General features: G+C 32.4%; 1 protein-coding gene across 1 annotated transcript; it reads left to right on the top strand.

Annotated features, from left to right (window-relative positions):
- Positions 1 to 1,070: 1,070 nt before the first annotated feature.
- LOC117110376 lies at positions 1,071 to 12,385 on the top strand (the record flags this gene model as incomplete). The annotated part of the gene is made up of 9 exons (XM_033253073.1): positions 1,071 to 1,138; positions 3,075 to 3,102; positions 5,150 to 5,217; positions 5,999 to 6,026; positions 8,620 to 8,661; positions 9,023 to 9,097; positions 9,901 to 9,968; positions 10,846 to 10,873; positions 12,252 to 12,385. Coding segments are annotated over 9 exons (539 nt in total), but the record flags the coding sequence as incomplete, so codon positions are not given.
- Positions 12,386 to 14,327: the final 1,942 nt, after the last annotated feature.

The following is a 14,327-nucleotide window of genomic DNA, read 5'->3' as shown; positions in this document are numbered from 1 at the left end:
AGTAATAATAACAATAATAATCTTGCTTTTTAAAAAAAATAAAAATTAAAAAAGTATGTAATTAATTACAAATTCCAGGTACCAATTAATCTTATAGGGCCTACACCCTGTAAAGTTCTATGCTGCCTACGTAGGCTAGCGAAACACGTGTAATAATATCTTATTAAAAAATTAATACAGCAAGATCGTATGTAATTAATTACCAATTCCAGGTACCAGTTAATCTTATAGGGCCTATACCCTATACCCATTTTATGCTGCATACGTAGGCTAGCGAAACCCATGCACTGTTAAAGATACTGAATTTAGGCCCCAACATTGTCGTCATAAAAAAAAAAAATCAGCTTTGATGATTACAACAGTGATGGTTTTTATGATGATTAAGGATCACACTGGTATCAACATGTTACAGTATATGGGGAATTACATTTAACAGCAAAATAAGATAAAAAAAGATAATAAAAATGTTCTGTCTACCTTTTTAACATAAAAATGCCAATTTGGATTTACCCTTTCTCCCACATCATTTCAAGCTCCAGTTGATTTTGCATGATAAACAGGTGCCTGGGTATGTCAAATAAATATTCATGATTTTTTCGTCGAAACCTGTAAAATCTAATTTCTATTGGCTGTATTCTGTGATGTATTTCTACAGATTTTTTTCTGTAAACGCTCAACGTTGTTAACTTCCGTGTGGTTGCGCATTTGTGAGCTCACCAGCGCGACGGTATGGAATTGAGGGGACACTACTTAATTTATACCTTAGAAACCACAGTGAACTCTAGGAATACTCAGGGAGTGGAAATAGTTGCAAATTTTACATGTTTGTCAATATTATGTATTATGTATATTATGTAATAATGTTGCAAGCATTTTAAGTTATTAATTTGTCAACTTCACATTTGAATGCTGCGACCCAGTAACCCAGTAGTGTTTTCAGGGAGGTGCTGTAACAGTTTGTACAGTATTTAATTGTCTAATTATGAATACATCACAATTGATCTATGTAATTTTTAATTAATTTTATTGTTACTTTCATCCTAATATAAAAATTAATCTCCTTTTAACAGAAGATGACATCAAAGACCAGCATGAAAATGCGCTTGCATCGAAAGTAGCAGAGAATCTACAAAAAACAGTAAGTTTCAAACAAACCAGTAAGCTTATTCAAATCAGAAATAGACAACAAGAAAGTTGCAAACTTACCACATAGATTTTAACTTGGTTAAAGGAATTAAGACTTAACTGCAATTTGGTATGGAAAAAGAATGACAGATTAACTTACAATTTTTAATTGACAAGTAGGAGATGGACATTGGAATTTCATGATTAAAACCCCAAAATGGTTTTACTCAGCCACTCAGGGTGGAAAAGGGGGTAATTGTGAGAATTAATTGTTTTATTGTATTGTTGACATGAATTATTTGTAAGATTTTTAAGGCATGAGAGTGCAATTTCTGGGCACCCAGAGGTCCATGGTGTGGACTCTCATACATGTCCCCATACATGTCCCCCCACATATTTTTAAGGGAGGGGGTTGGTCCATCTCAATTTTCGTCCACAATGCAATTTCAAGAAGATGACTGAAAATTGTTGAAATAAACTGCATAAATAATCCAAGTTTTTTAACGAAAAAGCGCTACACAGCCAGAGTATATCTTATTTTATAACAACATACCAGTATCTCTGCCCACAAACATATAAATTACCTACAATACATGACTCAAGTGTGCATGCCTTTATTATAATTTGAGAAATATGAGAGAAAGCGTGCAAAGATAAGATTAGTTTTTGGCACATTTTCTTTCTTTATGGTTTAAGTAAATACATGAAAGACAATTTAGTTTAATTTTTTGTGGTACATCACAATGATTAATTAGATCTATTATGATGAATTTTACTGTAAAACATAATCATGTCTGGCAGTCTAGGGGTACTATTTCCCCAAATGATATAATCTCAGCCCCAACTATAGTGGGGCTGAGGTGGATGTGGACTCAAAGTTTTGAAGTAGATACATCAAAGACAATGTTTTTAAGTTTTTTTTTTCTATAGTAGCCTCAACCATGGTGGGGATGAGGTGGCTGTGAACTCACATCTTTGAAGTAGGTTGGTCCTACAAAACACATCAAAGACAATGTTTTAAGTTTTATTTTCATCACATGTGTTAATTAGGTCTCTGTGGTTGCTGAAAATCGCTGATAACATATCATGAGAATTCTTTAGCACTTCATAAGACTAATCAATGGTGATGTGATGATGATGAATTTTACTATAAAAAGTGTCATTTACTATTTCCACGAAACGTGCCCCACCTTTCAAAACAGACCTGCGCCCCTGCACGAACCCCCTACCGCCAAATGCTACATCCGCCCCAGTTAATCTAATTAAGGGTATGTTCTCACACACAGCGTAAGGCTGGCGTAAGCCTGGCGTAGTGTATGCCTTTGTATGTGAACTAGGCAGTGGCATTGCTTATGCCACTCACACTACCTGCATACCCCTGATTAGCTAACGCTACTGAGCTAACGCCAGTGATGCTTGAATGATTTGACCTCATTTCAAGAGATGTTACTTTGATCTCTTTCCTGTGCTCTCTATAAATGAAATGGTAAAGGGGCTCTTTTTCTATTGCATTTTACTTAGTTATAATGTATATGATTTGTTGATTGTGTTTTGTAAGATATTTTAACCTATTTAGACTGTCTATTAAATTTGCAACACCAACAATTGTTCCACAATGCTAGCTGAAAAATCAGAAGTAAAATTGTTCATTTAAAATACAATAATCATATCACTATTTAAAAGTGAATATTTTACTACAATTAAGAACCCATACAATATATAAAACTGAAAACTATTCCCCCATAGGCCTATATTACTACTAGTTTAATGCCAGCATTAATATAGCGAACGCTGTTTGTGTGAACACTTTGGAATTATTTTCAGTTGATTAGCTTACACTGGCGTAAGCTACGCCAGTCTTACGCCGTATGTGAACATACCGTAAGTTATTAAATATCAGAATATATATGACAGAAATAATCAATTCTTTTTTTAATATTTTTTTGTAGGAAGTGTTATCAGGTCCAGAATACACAGGTATGATTTTGTCATAGCAAAAACTATGTTTATAATTACAATTAATTTTAAACCATTTTTTGATCAATTTTCTAATATTTGTCATTCATCATGTAAGTCCTATCATTCACAAAACATGTAACTTATTCCTATGTAATTTTTTAAAAAGAAAATCAACAAGTTGATCAACTTGTGGGGAGAAGCCCACTTTCTCCCCGTTCCGAGATTTTTGTATGATCGGAAAGAAATGCAAGAAAAGAAAGAGGGAAGGAGGAGAAGGATGGGAAAGAGAATGTTTATCCAGTTACAGACCGAGTTTCATTTTCTCGCAATTCACGCTGGTGGATCTGGGGGAGGGGTAATGGGTCCCGACGCCTCCCTTGGGCAACAAAAGAAAAAGGAAAAAAATAATTCTAGACCTACCTTTTAAGGACCACCCTTTTTTGGGGGGATTTATCTATTCATGGAAAAAAGAATATGCATGCAACTAATCATTTTTTTATGTATGTATACATACATAAAATAAAAAATGAGAAAAATTTACATGATTGTTTTCATAAGGGGTAAACCTTGAATTTTGAAGAACTTAAAAAGTCATTTAAAAGACATTTCAGGAGTCAGGAAAGCTCCTTTCACGCATTCTAGAAATCGAAATTCTCCCGGGGGAACCCAGACCCCCTTTTTCTTTGGGGTTCATTGATTCATTGAATTTTGAAGAAATTAAAAACAACTCAGAAGTTGGGAATACTCATTTTCGGCCTTCCAGGAATCAAAATTTTTCCCGGGGGAGAACCCCGAACTCCCTTTTTTTCTGGGATATATCGATTCATGAAGAAAAAAAAAATTGTATGCAACTACTCAATATTTTTTTTATGTGTGTATACACACGTAAGGCCTATTTACTGTAGTAACAAGTGGAAAAATTTACTTGACCGTTTTCAAGAAAGCAAACCTTGAGTTTTGAAGAACTTAAATGTATTAAGACACCTCAGGAGTCGGAAAAGCTCATTTCCCGCCATCTAGGAATTAAAATTTTCCCTGGAGAGAACCCCAGACCCCCTTTTGAGAAAGTTTAGCTGACCGTTTTCAAGAGGGGGAAAACCTTGAATTTTGAAGAATAAAGTCATACATCTAGCTCAAAAGTCGAGAAAGGTAATTTCTCACCATCTAGAAATCAACATTTCCCCGGGGGAGGACCCTGGATCCCCTTTCGTTTTTGGGGAAAATGTTGACCCCCCCACCCCCTAGGTTTGATTCCAGGTCTGCATGATTCACTTTAAAAAACATTCCGCTGGCCTGAAAATAGTCTGACAAGTCAATTCAAATGATATCATAATCATTGAAAACGATAGAGTTGTTGTTACTACTAAGATTTTATTGTTTCTCCATCACTTTGTTTGCAGACATATCATGCATTAACTTTGTGTGTATATTTTTAAATATTTATTTCATATTTCCAAAGACAACCACAAATGATAACAAATGAAAAATTTAACAATATAAACAACATAAAAAAATTAAGACACAACGTGAAATCGGAATAAATCATTTGCTTTTATACACAGGTTTTGCTGCTCTCAAACATAAAATTGTAAATAATAAGAAAACACTAAAACATGTAGTTCATGCTTGCTATCTTGAGTTCACTGGTTTGAACCCCAGACTTTCAGTTTTTTTGCAGTATTCTATTTTTCTTCTGTTGTTTTTCTCCACCATGGTAGGATATTAAATGTAATTGTCTATGTGCAACAGCATTCTATGAATACTTATCAGGGAGTCAGTGGAAGTAGTTGCACATTTACATGTTTGCTAAAATTATTGTATTGATCAAGGGTAATAATGTTGAAAGCATTTAAAATTGAATTGAAAGCAGTTAATTTCATGTGTGTCAACTTCATATTTGAATGCTGCGACCCAGTAGAACAGCAGTATTTCAGGGAGGTGCTGTAACAGTTTGTGCAGTATTTAATTGTTGTCTATTCCATAAATACATGATTTGTGTAATTTTTTACCTTAATTTTATTGTTACTTTCATCTTAATAATATAAAAACTACTCTCTTTTAACAGAAGATGAGTTTAAAGACGAGCATGAAAATGCTCTTGCATCAAATGCAGCAGAGGGTTTACAAAAAATGGTAAGTTGCAAACAAACCAACAAGTTATTCAAATCAGAAATGAATTTATATATACAAAAAGAAAGAAACTTACCATTTAGAATTTAGATAGAAATCTTTCTTTATTCTGGATACTCTAGTCAGTGTTGTTACACTGTTCTTCCCTGAGGTCCAGTATCTGTCTCTTATACACATCTAGATGTGTATAAGAGACAGCACACACACACACACACACACACACACAAGAAACAGGAAAGAAAAAACAAAAAGGGAAATTAAATGAGGTTTTTAAAGGATTGTAAGGAAAGTGAATGAATATTACTACAAAGGTCTGATGGCAGATTATTCCATAGTTTAACAGAACAATATTTAGAAGTTCTTTTTCCAAAATCATTTCACCATTGCCGTGCAATTGGATATTGCACAGCAACTTAACATGGGGAAATGATATAAGACAAGAAGTTGAAGAGTTAACTGCAAGCAGGTATTGAAAAAGAATTACATGTTAAATGTATGTGGGCTGGAGTATTTTTTGTTTTTTGTTTAATGAATTATTAAATTGTTAGTGAAGAACACAAATTTTAAATAGTAAGTAGGAGTGAGGGCATTGAAGTCCCAAAACTGTTTTCCACAGTCATGTTTTTATCAAATCAAACTTGAAACAATAGCTTGAAAACTGCTCTAAATAGCCCAGCAGTTGCATAACACAGGAAGCTAATTACAATCCTACTTAAGTGAGCTATTAAAAATCAGAATATATATGACAGAAATAACCAGTCCGTTATTTCATTTTTTTTTGTAGGAAGTCGTGTCAAGTCCGGAATACAAAGGTATGATTTTAATAGCAAAAAAACTACTTTATGTTTATATTAAAATTAACTTAAACTTGTAATTTTAATAAAGTTCTTTTATTGTTCCTTCCAGTCACAAAACCTAATCCTTTGGGATTTTTTAAAACGAATATCAACAAGTTAATATTTATAATCAACAATATATGTTTCTTGCATTATGATTAGCTTTGAACGTATAATACTGAATTCAAATCAATTAACCTGTTACCTGTCTAGATCCATACCAATTTACATACAGACAGAAAAAGTCTACTGAGGATGCAGTCTTCTTGTTGTATCATAATGTTGTTATGTATATAAACCAAATAGACATGCTATTCTTGGATTTTAGGTCTGCTTTTAATACGTTTCACTAGTCAAGTTGTATAACAAATTAATTAATCTCAATTTTAACACTGCTTTTTTAAACTGGCTGTTTTACTTTTTGACAAATAGATCACAATTTCTTAAGATATGTAAATCCGAATCGAGTGAAGTTAAATTCAATATCGGCGTGCGACAAGTGTGTGTTTTAATAATAAAGAATCTGATATAAGTTAATCTTTCATTTCTTATTCTCCATATTCAACATTTGTATTATTTTAAGACTGGTTTCAAAGTGCATTTTTATTTGCTTACTGTGTTTGCAGATGCAACCTTGTGTGTGTATTTTTATATATTTTGCAAAACAACCACAAATTACAGTATAACAAATCAAAAGGTATATAAACAACATGAAAAATCAAGGCGAAGCGGAATAAACAACTGTCATTGCTGTCGTTTAAAACTAGATTTGAACTCGTCACTGAGGACGAGTTAGGTGATCCGCCCCTCTTTGACACATGAGGAAGTGGGCGCGATGCGGATTGAACAATATTTAAATGCTGATAATGGCAAAATACGCTAATTTAGTTTGTTAAAAAAAAATTTTGAGAATTTTAAAAGATTTACTCATGCGTACGTGCACGTCATGACGCACGTGCGCATCTTAATGTCACTGTTGTCTCCTGATATGAGATATATATGTATCAATTTTCATTTACAAACGCTTGTTGGTGAAGGAGTAATGATCATTAATAGTATTTATCATATATAAAAATTCAGTTTTTTGACTTCAGATGGCAATATGGTGACGTCACAATGTCCGATCAGCTATTATGATATATAAAATCATATCTACAGCTCATATGCTTTCAGAATATGTAATAAAAGTTAGGGGTCACCTTTCATCCTAAGGAGCTATAACTGATTAAAAAAAAGACATGATATAAAGCATATATTAATTTTGACGCATGCGAATGCTCGCGTTATTACGCGCGCACAAAAATATAATGTACATAACATTTAACCATGACCTGAAGTTTATACCCACTAAATATGATTCAGAAATCACAACTGATTAAGGTGATTATAGGGTCATCAAAGGTTTGACAAAAGAAAGATGAGGGGGGTAAGTAAAACCCTATATTTGACCATGATGACATCATTAAAATGTAAAAATATGTCACATATATGAAAGAGAATTGCCTCAGCTACAACATACTCAAAGTTGGAAGACAATCGATCAAGAATAAGGGAGATACGCTCAAATGCGCATTTGTTAAAATGATGTCATCGATAATATTCAGTTTGTTGAATTCAGATGGCAATATGATGACGTCATAATGTCCGATCAGCCATTATGACCTATAAAATCATATTTAAAACTCATGTGCTTTCAGAATATGTAATAAAAATTGGGGGCCACCTTTCATCCTAAAGAGCTGTAACTGTTTAAAATTAGGCCTGATTTTAGCAAAATTCCACTGTATATCGGCACAAATGCGCACAAAGTTCACTATGTTTGATGCGTGCGTATGACATTGTTATTGGCCATAAGGTGATTGAAAGGATCGGAAACTTGTAAAAACAATGTCAGAAACTTAAAATGTGACAAAAAACTTAATTTATAGCTTCCGTACATGCTGCGCGCGTAAAAATGCGCACGCGTAGTGGTAAATTCCAAAAAAAATTTAAAATCCTCAAAATGGCCTGAAACGTGCTCTAATTTAGTCGAAAAGTGATTCCGAGCATTTTAAAATTTTGAAGCACGCGTACGCGCGCGTTCTGATGCGCACGCGTAAAATTAGGGTACATTACACTTAACATTGACTTGAAGTTAATGCTCACTTAATACGATTTCGAAATGGCAATTGGTTAGGCTGATATGATCGATAATGTAACTGCACACTTTGAAAACCTTATTGTGACTATACCAGGCCAAGCTAAATGTTTGTTGAAGCGTGCATGTATGAATCTCATGCCAATTTTTAGATATCGTGCTAACAAGAAATGGGGAGAAGCTAGAATTTAAAAAAAATAAGGATCTCTGACAATAACAAGAGGTGATCCGCTAGCGGAGCGGATCACCAATAACTTCACCTATATCATTATTACGCTGATTGTCATTATTATTATTATTAAATTTTTTCAAAAAGAAAAAAAATTGAATGATTGATTGTTACTGCATGCTGGCGTGACTGCTCGCTCATTGCACTTGGTTAAATCCAAAAGCACCAAACCAGTTTAACATGATGTATTATTTTGTTTTTAGAAGGGCCAAGTGATCATAAAAAGAGAAAAACTCAGAAGGATGGTATGTTAATACACTTTATTAGAAGTTACATTTTGTTTCATTTCATTCAGGATATGTCCTTCCACTACTGGAGTATCCCTCCTCTATTATATTCTTCTGTTTTTTTCTGTCTTTGGGTACAAACATTGATCTTGTGAGTGTCTGCTTTTAGGTCATTCATCGATCTTCTCTTTGGTCATCCCCTTTCCATTTTCCTTCTCTTGGATACCATTCTGTAACTTTCAGCATTCTGCATGAGTTAGCAATAATTATATTTAATTCTTTGTAGTTTTTGTATTTACTGTACCTGGATTTTTAGTGTGCCACTGTTGTAAAGTTATGTTCTAGTATGTCTTTCTAACCCATTTTTTGTTGTTTTCAGAAGAACAAAATCAGACGAATAGTTCAAAAATATTGGAACCAATTGGTGACCAAAAGAGAAGACTTTCCAGTGATGGTATGTTTTTATTTATCAAGGCAAATAACTTCTTGTTTATACAGTAAAAATACAGTAAAAATATAAAAGTTTTCTTTGATTAATTTGTATACTGTAACTGTTGTTAACATACCAGATTGCAAATGTAAGCATACAAACCAAATTCATTTTTATATCACAAAGGCCTTTAAAAAAAAAAAAAAAAAAAAAAAAAACAGTAATTCCCAAAAGAGACCAAGACATTTTGAGATTCAACTTTTCAATATATTTGATCATTATGAAAAAAGCGTATTAAGTTTTTGTGTATGCGCAAGAGAGTGAAGCTTATTTCTACCTCTGTATTGTGTATCTGCCTAGCTGTCTCTTTCTGCTAAATGTATTCAATATAATGATACTCCATAGTAATGTTTTATAATATTTCTTGTATCTTAAAATTTAAACTATATCTTTTGTTTGAATATTTCTAATATGATTATCAGCTACCCAAATTATGGGAAGAGTATAGCTGTTCTTTGGCAAGACTTTTTAATATGTTGTCTGGGGAACTTAATTTTTAATAGGTTTTTCAGGGGAGGGCAGAAAAAATATGTTAGAAATATTTTGTTTTCCTTATTTGAAAAATGGTTCTACCAAAAGCATCAAGGCAGAGGAGGCGATAAAAACTAAATTTAATTGAACAATATGTGAGTGTGTGAGATAAATCAGATAGAGGGTGCCCTTAGATCTGCTCAAAATCTTATGACCTGGTCGTAAATAATGCAATGTAAACAGTTTAGTTATATTTTATTTATTCCAAATTTTTACATCAGAAAATGTTGTTTCAGATGTATCTGCTGTTGAAAAAACAAAACGAAGGAAAACAGATACCAGTACCAATGTTGGAACATCTAAAGTAATATCAAAGTTCATTTTTTGATAATTTATTTAAAATAATGATTGTATAGATGTTAATGATGGTCGTAGTAGTCTTATTGATTTTGCTAGGAAATATTTGTTTATTTTAATACTCGGTTATTATCGTAATTTTAATTCAATGTTTTCAAAGTAGCACAATTATTACCAGTACAAATGATATTACAGCTCAAGTAATATTTAATTTTATTTTTGATATTTTAAAAATTTGATTAAAGGTTTATAATAATAATAATATTTATTTGACATTACACTTTTACATCAGTGGCAGCACACAAGAAAGTGGCGCAGTCAAACTAATGAAAAAAGAGTAAAACAACAACTTAAAGCTAAACAAATGAAAGGACTTTAACTAAAGAAAACACAATTTAGATCTTAAATAAATCATAAACATTCCTCACCCTATCTACACAAATAATGTACATATGTTCTCCATGTCTGTCTCTTATACACATCTAGATGTGTATAAGAGACAGCACACACATAGATATATTTATATTTACATTAACTTATTAACATCAAGCCATTACAATCATCAGAAGAATTATACTTACAATGATAAAGATAAGATCTAAGTAGCAATTGTTCATATAGAAAATAAAAGAAATGAGAAAAGTTTTTACACTAAGATGATTGATAATGACTTATCGTGTATACGATAAAAAAAATATTTTGACAAATCAATCCTTATTTGTTATTGTTGCAAGTATAAACAGGCCTTTGCAGAGGGTCCAATCAAGGAAATACTTATATGATTGAAAAGTGAGACTTGCTGCTGATTGGTAGAAAAACTAAAAAGCTAAGACTGTTTCCATGTAAGGTTTTTGGTATTAATCAGATTAATCATTTCATTTCAGGAAACTGCATCAGCATCACCAGTGGAAGGTATGATGAAATAAACAAACCTTTAAAGCTCTTTACAAAAATTAATTTAAGCATCCTTATATCATTTATTTTCAAAATCACTGACTGTTTTTTTAAATGAATGAAACAAAGAGCTAATGCTGTTGTCATATATAGCAAGATTGCTTTAGTGTTTACCTTTATTGTTAGTGTGTAAGTATTAATATTATCATAACTTAATTAAGCTTGAACTTGAAGTCGAATTCAAAATGCTATTGAAATATTGTTTGATTTAAGCATTGTCTACACTATCAAATTTTATGTGACAAAAAAATGCGATGTGCCCATATATGGGTACGATGACGTCATATCACATATTATCAAATTGTATCTAAAATGTGTTCAACTTTATGTTATCAAATTTTATGCGAAGCTTTCTTTTATGAAATTTGTTAGTGTACACAAAGCTTTACAGATTGTTAATTAATGGAAAACACAACAAATTGGCGTGTAAAATAAGATCGATGGAGAAGTTATTCGACTTAGGCACAGTTGAATTTAATACGTGAGTTTTATTGTATTGACGGTATTATTTCATTTAGCTTTAGACACTATGGCCAAGAACATTCCTGTTATTGTGACCTAGAGGGCCTTATTACCATACCATCTTCATCCCCTCCACCAATAAGCACTTTAACAAATTGACCCTCAGTACCAAATAATTGTACTCTGTGATTGTGAGTGTCAGCCACTACGATGCTCCCTTCTTTTGTGACTGCAACATCTGAAGGTCCATTCATTTGTCCACCAATACCACCCTTGGATCCAATAGTTCTCACCTTTAAGTTGTTCTCCATGTTGTAAACATGTATGCGATTTGCAGTTTGATCAGCAACATACACTAAGTTTAAGTCCAAGTCCTCAAGTCCACTCAAGTTTCTGAATAGTTATTATTATTATTGTTATTTTTATTTTGATGTTGGTTTGGCAAAACATTATCATTGATTTTATTATCATCATTAATAATAATATTAATAATAATAATAATAATAATAATATTATTATTCTTATTATAGATGGTAATGTCATGATTAATAGTGATGGTAAATATATTGATGATGAGGGTAATGGTGATGGGCACACTGATGATTGGAGTTGTAATGATTAATAATAGTGATGGAATGATGAGAGTAATAATAAGGATTCAATGAAGAATATGGTGATTGTAAAGATGCTGATGTTGATGGTATATGGTGGTGGTGAAGACGAGTTAATAATGATGTCAGTGATTATAATATTTAATGGGAATGATGTTGATGATACTAAAGATGCTTTGTATTGGTGATGATACCAGATGTTAAATTTACACAATGCATTCCTTTATTTTAATATCCAAAAATAAATAAATTTTTCTTTGAAGATTCACAGTTGAAAAGGATAGATGCCAGTGTGTTAACAAAGATTGTACAAGTAATGAAAGGCGAATCTATAATGGATAATTCATTACGGATATGGGACTACGGAGGTCAACTAATCTACCACAGTATTCACAGGGTATGTTTCTCTGCATAATGGTCATAAATAAAGGTGTGGGAGGTTTCAAATCAACTTAACCCTCGTTTTCTTTTAACATATGCTGTGTTATTGAAATATAATAATTTGAAGTAACAGTTAAAATAATCGGGAAAATGTTGTATTTTAAATTTAAATTGTTCAAATAATAATTGGAAACAATTGATGTAGTATGTTCAGTAATAGTAAACGTATATAAAAGCATAAAATGTACTCATCTGTTACAAAATACATTTGACTTAATTATCAACAGATTACTGTATCGCCAGCTTAGTGCCATTTTATTATGGTAATGACCCATCGTATACTGTAATTTAGTTGCAGAATTTAAATAAGAAGTATAGTTTAAAAAAAAGAATATCTAAATTACATTATAAACTTTAACCATTTATACAGCAGGGGGAATATCTTTTGCCTATTTTTCAATTAGGACTAATTTTATGGTGGGGGGGTGTGGTGTGCAAATCAAATTTTGCCGCATACTTATGTTTTTTGTCTTAAAACTTGCTCCGTCTTGCACGAAGTAGATATTTGTTTAGAAGAACCATGAATCATCAGATCAGATATTTTGTGGAACAATATTTTGTAGCATCCTGTTTCCCGACCACCAAGGGTAGGATTATAGTGGGAAAGAAGCCAGCCAATCAGAATATAAATTCTGACATTGTATATGTCGTAATTGCAAGAAAAATCAAGTCAATTTAACAATAGTTTAAATATTTTATTAAGTGCTCTTACACATGTAGTTTCACGATCATGACAAATGTTGATATTGGAGTTTTTTGAACTTTGTGTAAGAATTGTATAAATCATAAGAAAACATCATTTAGAAACTAGCCAACACCACCTATAATATCATTTCAATTGCCAATGCAACATTTTCTTCCACCGGTATCATGAACACTTACTGTACATGTGGTGGTGTGGTCAGCCAGTAGCATACGGATGGGCAGCACACTGATGCCTAGGGCTAATAAGGGCCCACTTTAAATAGGTCAACTTCATATTGTTGAAGAAAATGCTACCAATGGGCCCTCAATAATATATTTTTTAGAGTAGCAATTATTGAATACTATGTTCATTGTTTAGTTCTACATGGCAACAGTTTTCTTGTTTAGTTTTCCAAATACTGTAACTACTGCAACCGCATAGGCCCCTCTTGAAATAGTTAGCGGGTTCCGACAATGATTATTATTTATTACTAACCTAGGAGTAGTGGTAAAAAGAAAAAAAGCATGTCTTACAATAAATTTCATGTAAATTTGGTATAATTAGGGCCTATACCTAGTCCTATCATTTTCATTCTCTAAATTCAATAATATTGATCCAGACAATTAAAATTTCAGAGATTTTGGGGATTCATCTACGCACCAAGGAAAATTAATGGCTCCCGGTATCCTAGCCATAACTCTGGCCTACGGCCCTTGGATAATCTTGCTGTGGGGCCAGTTCTCACCTGCCTATGCTGTAACCAAATCAATTTAAGATAAAAAATACACACTGAAAAGCTGCTAATGATACACAGTAGTATTAATAATAGCTACAAACAATAATGATAATAATGTAATACCTGTAATTAAAATAATGATGCAGTAATAATATACTGTACAAATGTTTATTGGGTTGAGGGGTATATGGCACTATGACCAGATTAAAATTTAAAAGTAATATTTGTTTTATATACCACTATAATTCCTCGTGTTTTAGTCATGAAGAGCGCTAGGAGGCCTAGACCAGAGCTGGTTAGAACTTCGCTTCATCAAGGCCTGTATTTGATAACTTGTTAACTTTTGTATTATCACTGCCTGCTGAACTTGCTCACATTTCTCATGCTCATCAACCAGTTTAAATCTGGAACGTTCTTCCATTGTTATTCCATAGAGAAAATAGAACTAGCAACAGAGCAATCATCATCAGCTGCTTC

The sequence above is a fragment of the Anneissia japonica genome, unplaced genomic scaffold (genome assembly GCF_011630105.1).
Source record: "Anneissia japonica isolate Jap-2015-1 unplaced genomic scaffold, ASM1163010v1 scaffold26197_len14311_cov103, whole genome shotgun sequence".
Lineage (NCBI taxonomy): Eukaryota > Metazoa > Echinodermata > Crinoidea > Comatulida > Comatulidae > Anneissia > Anneissia japonica.
The sequence above is the reverse complement of the archived record's forward strand: the minus strand, read 5'-3'. Positions and strand labels throughout refer to the sequence as shown.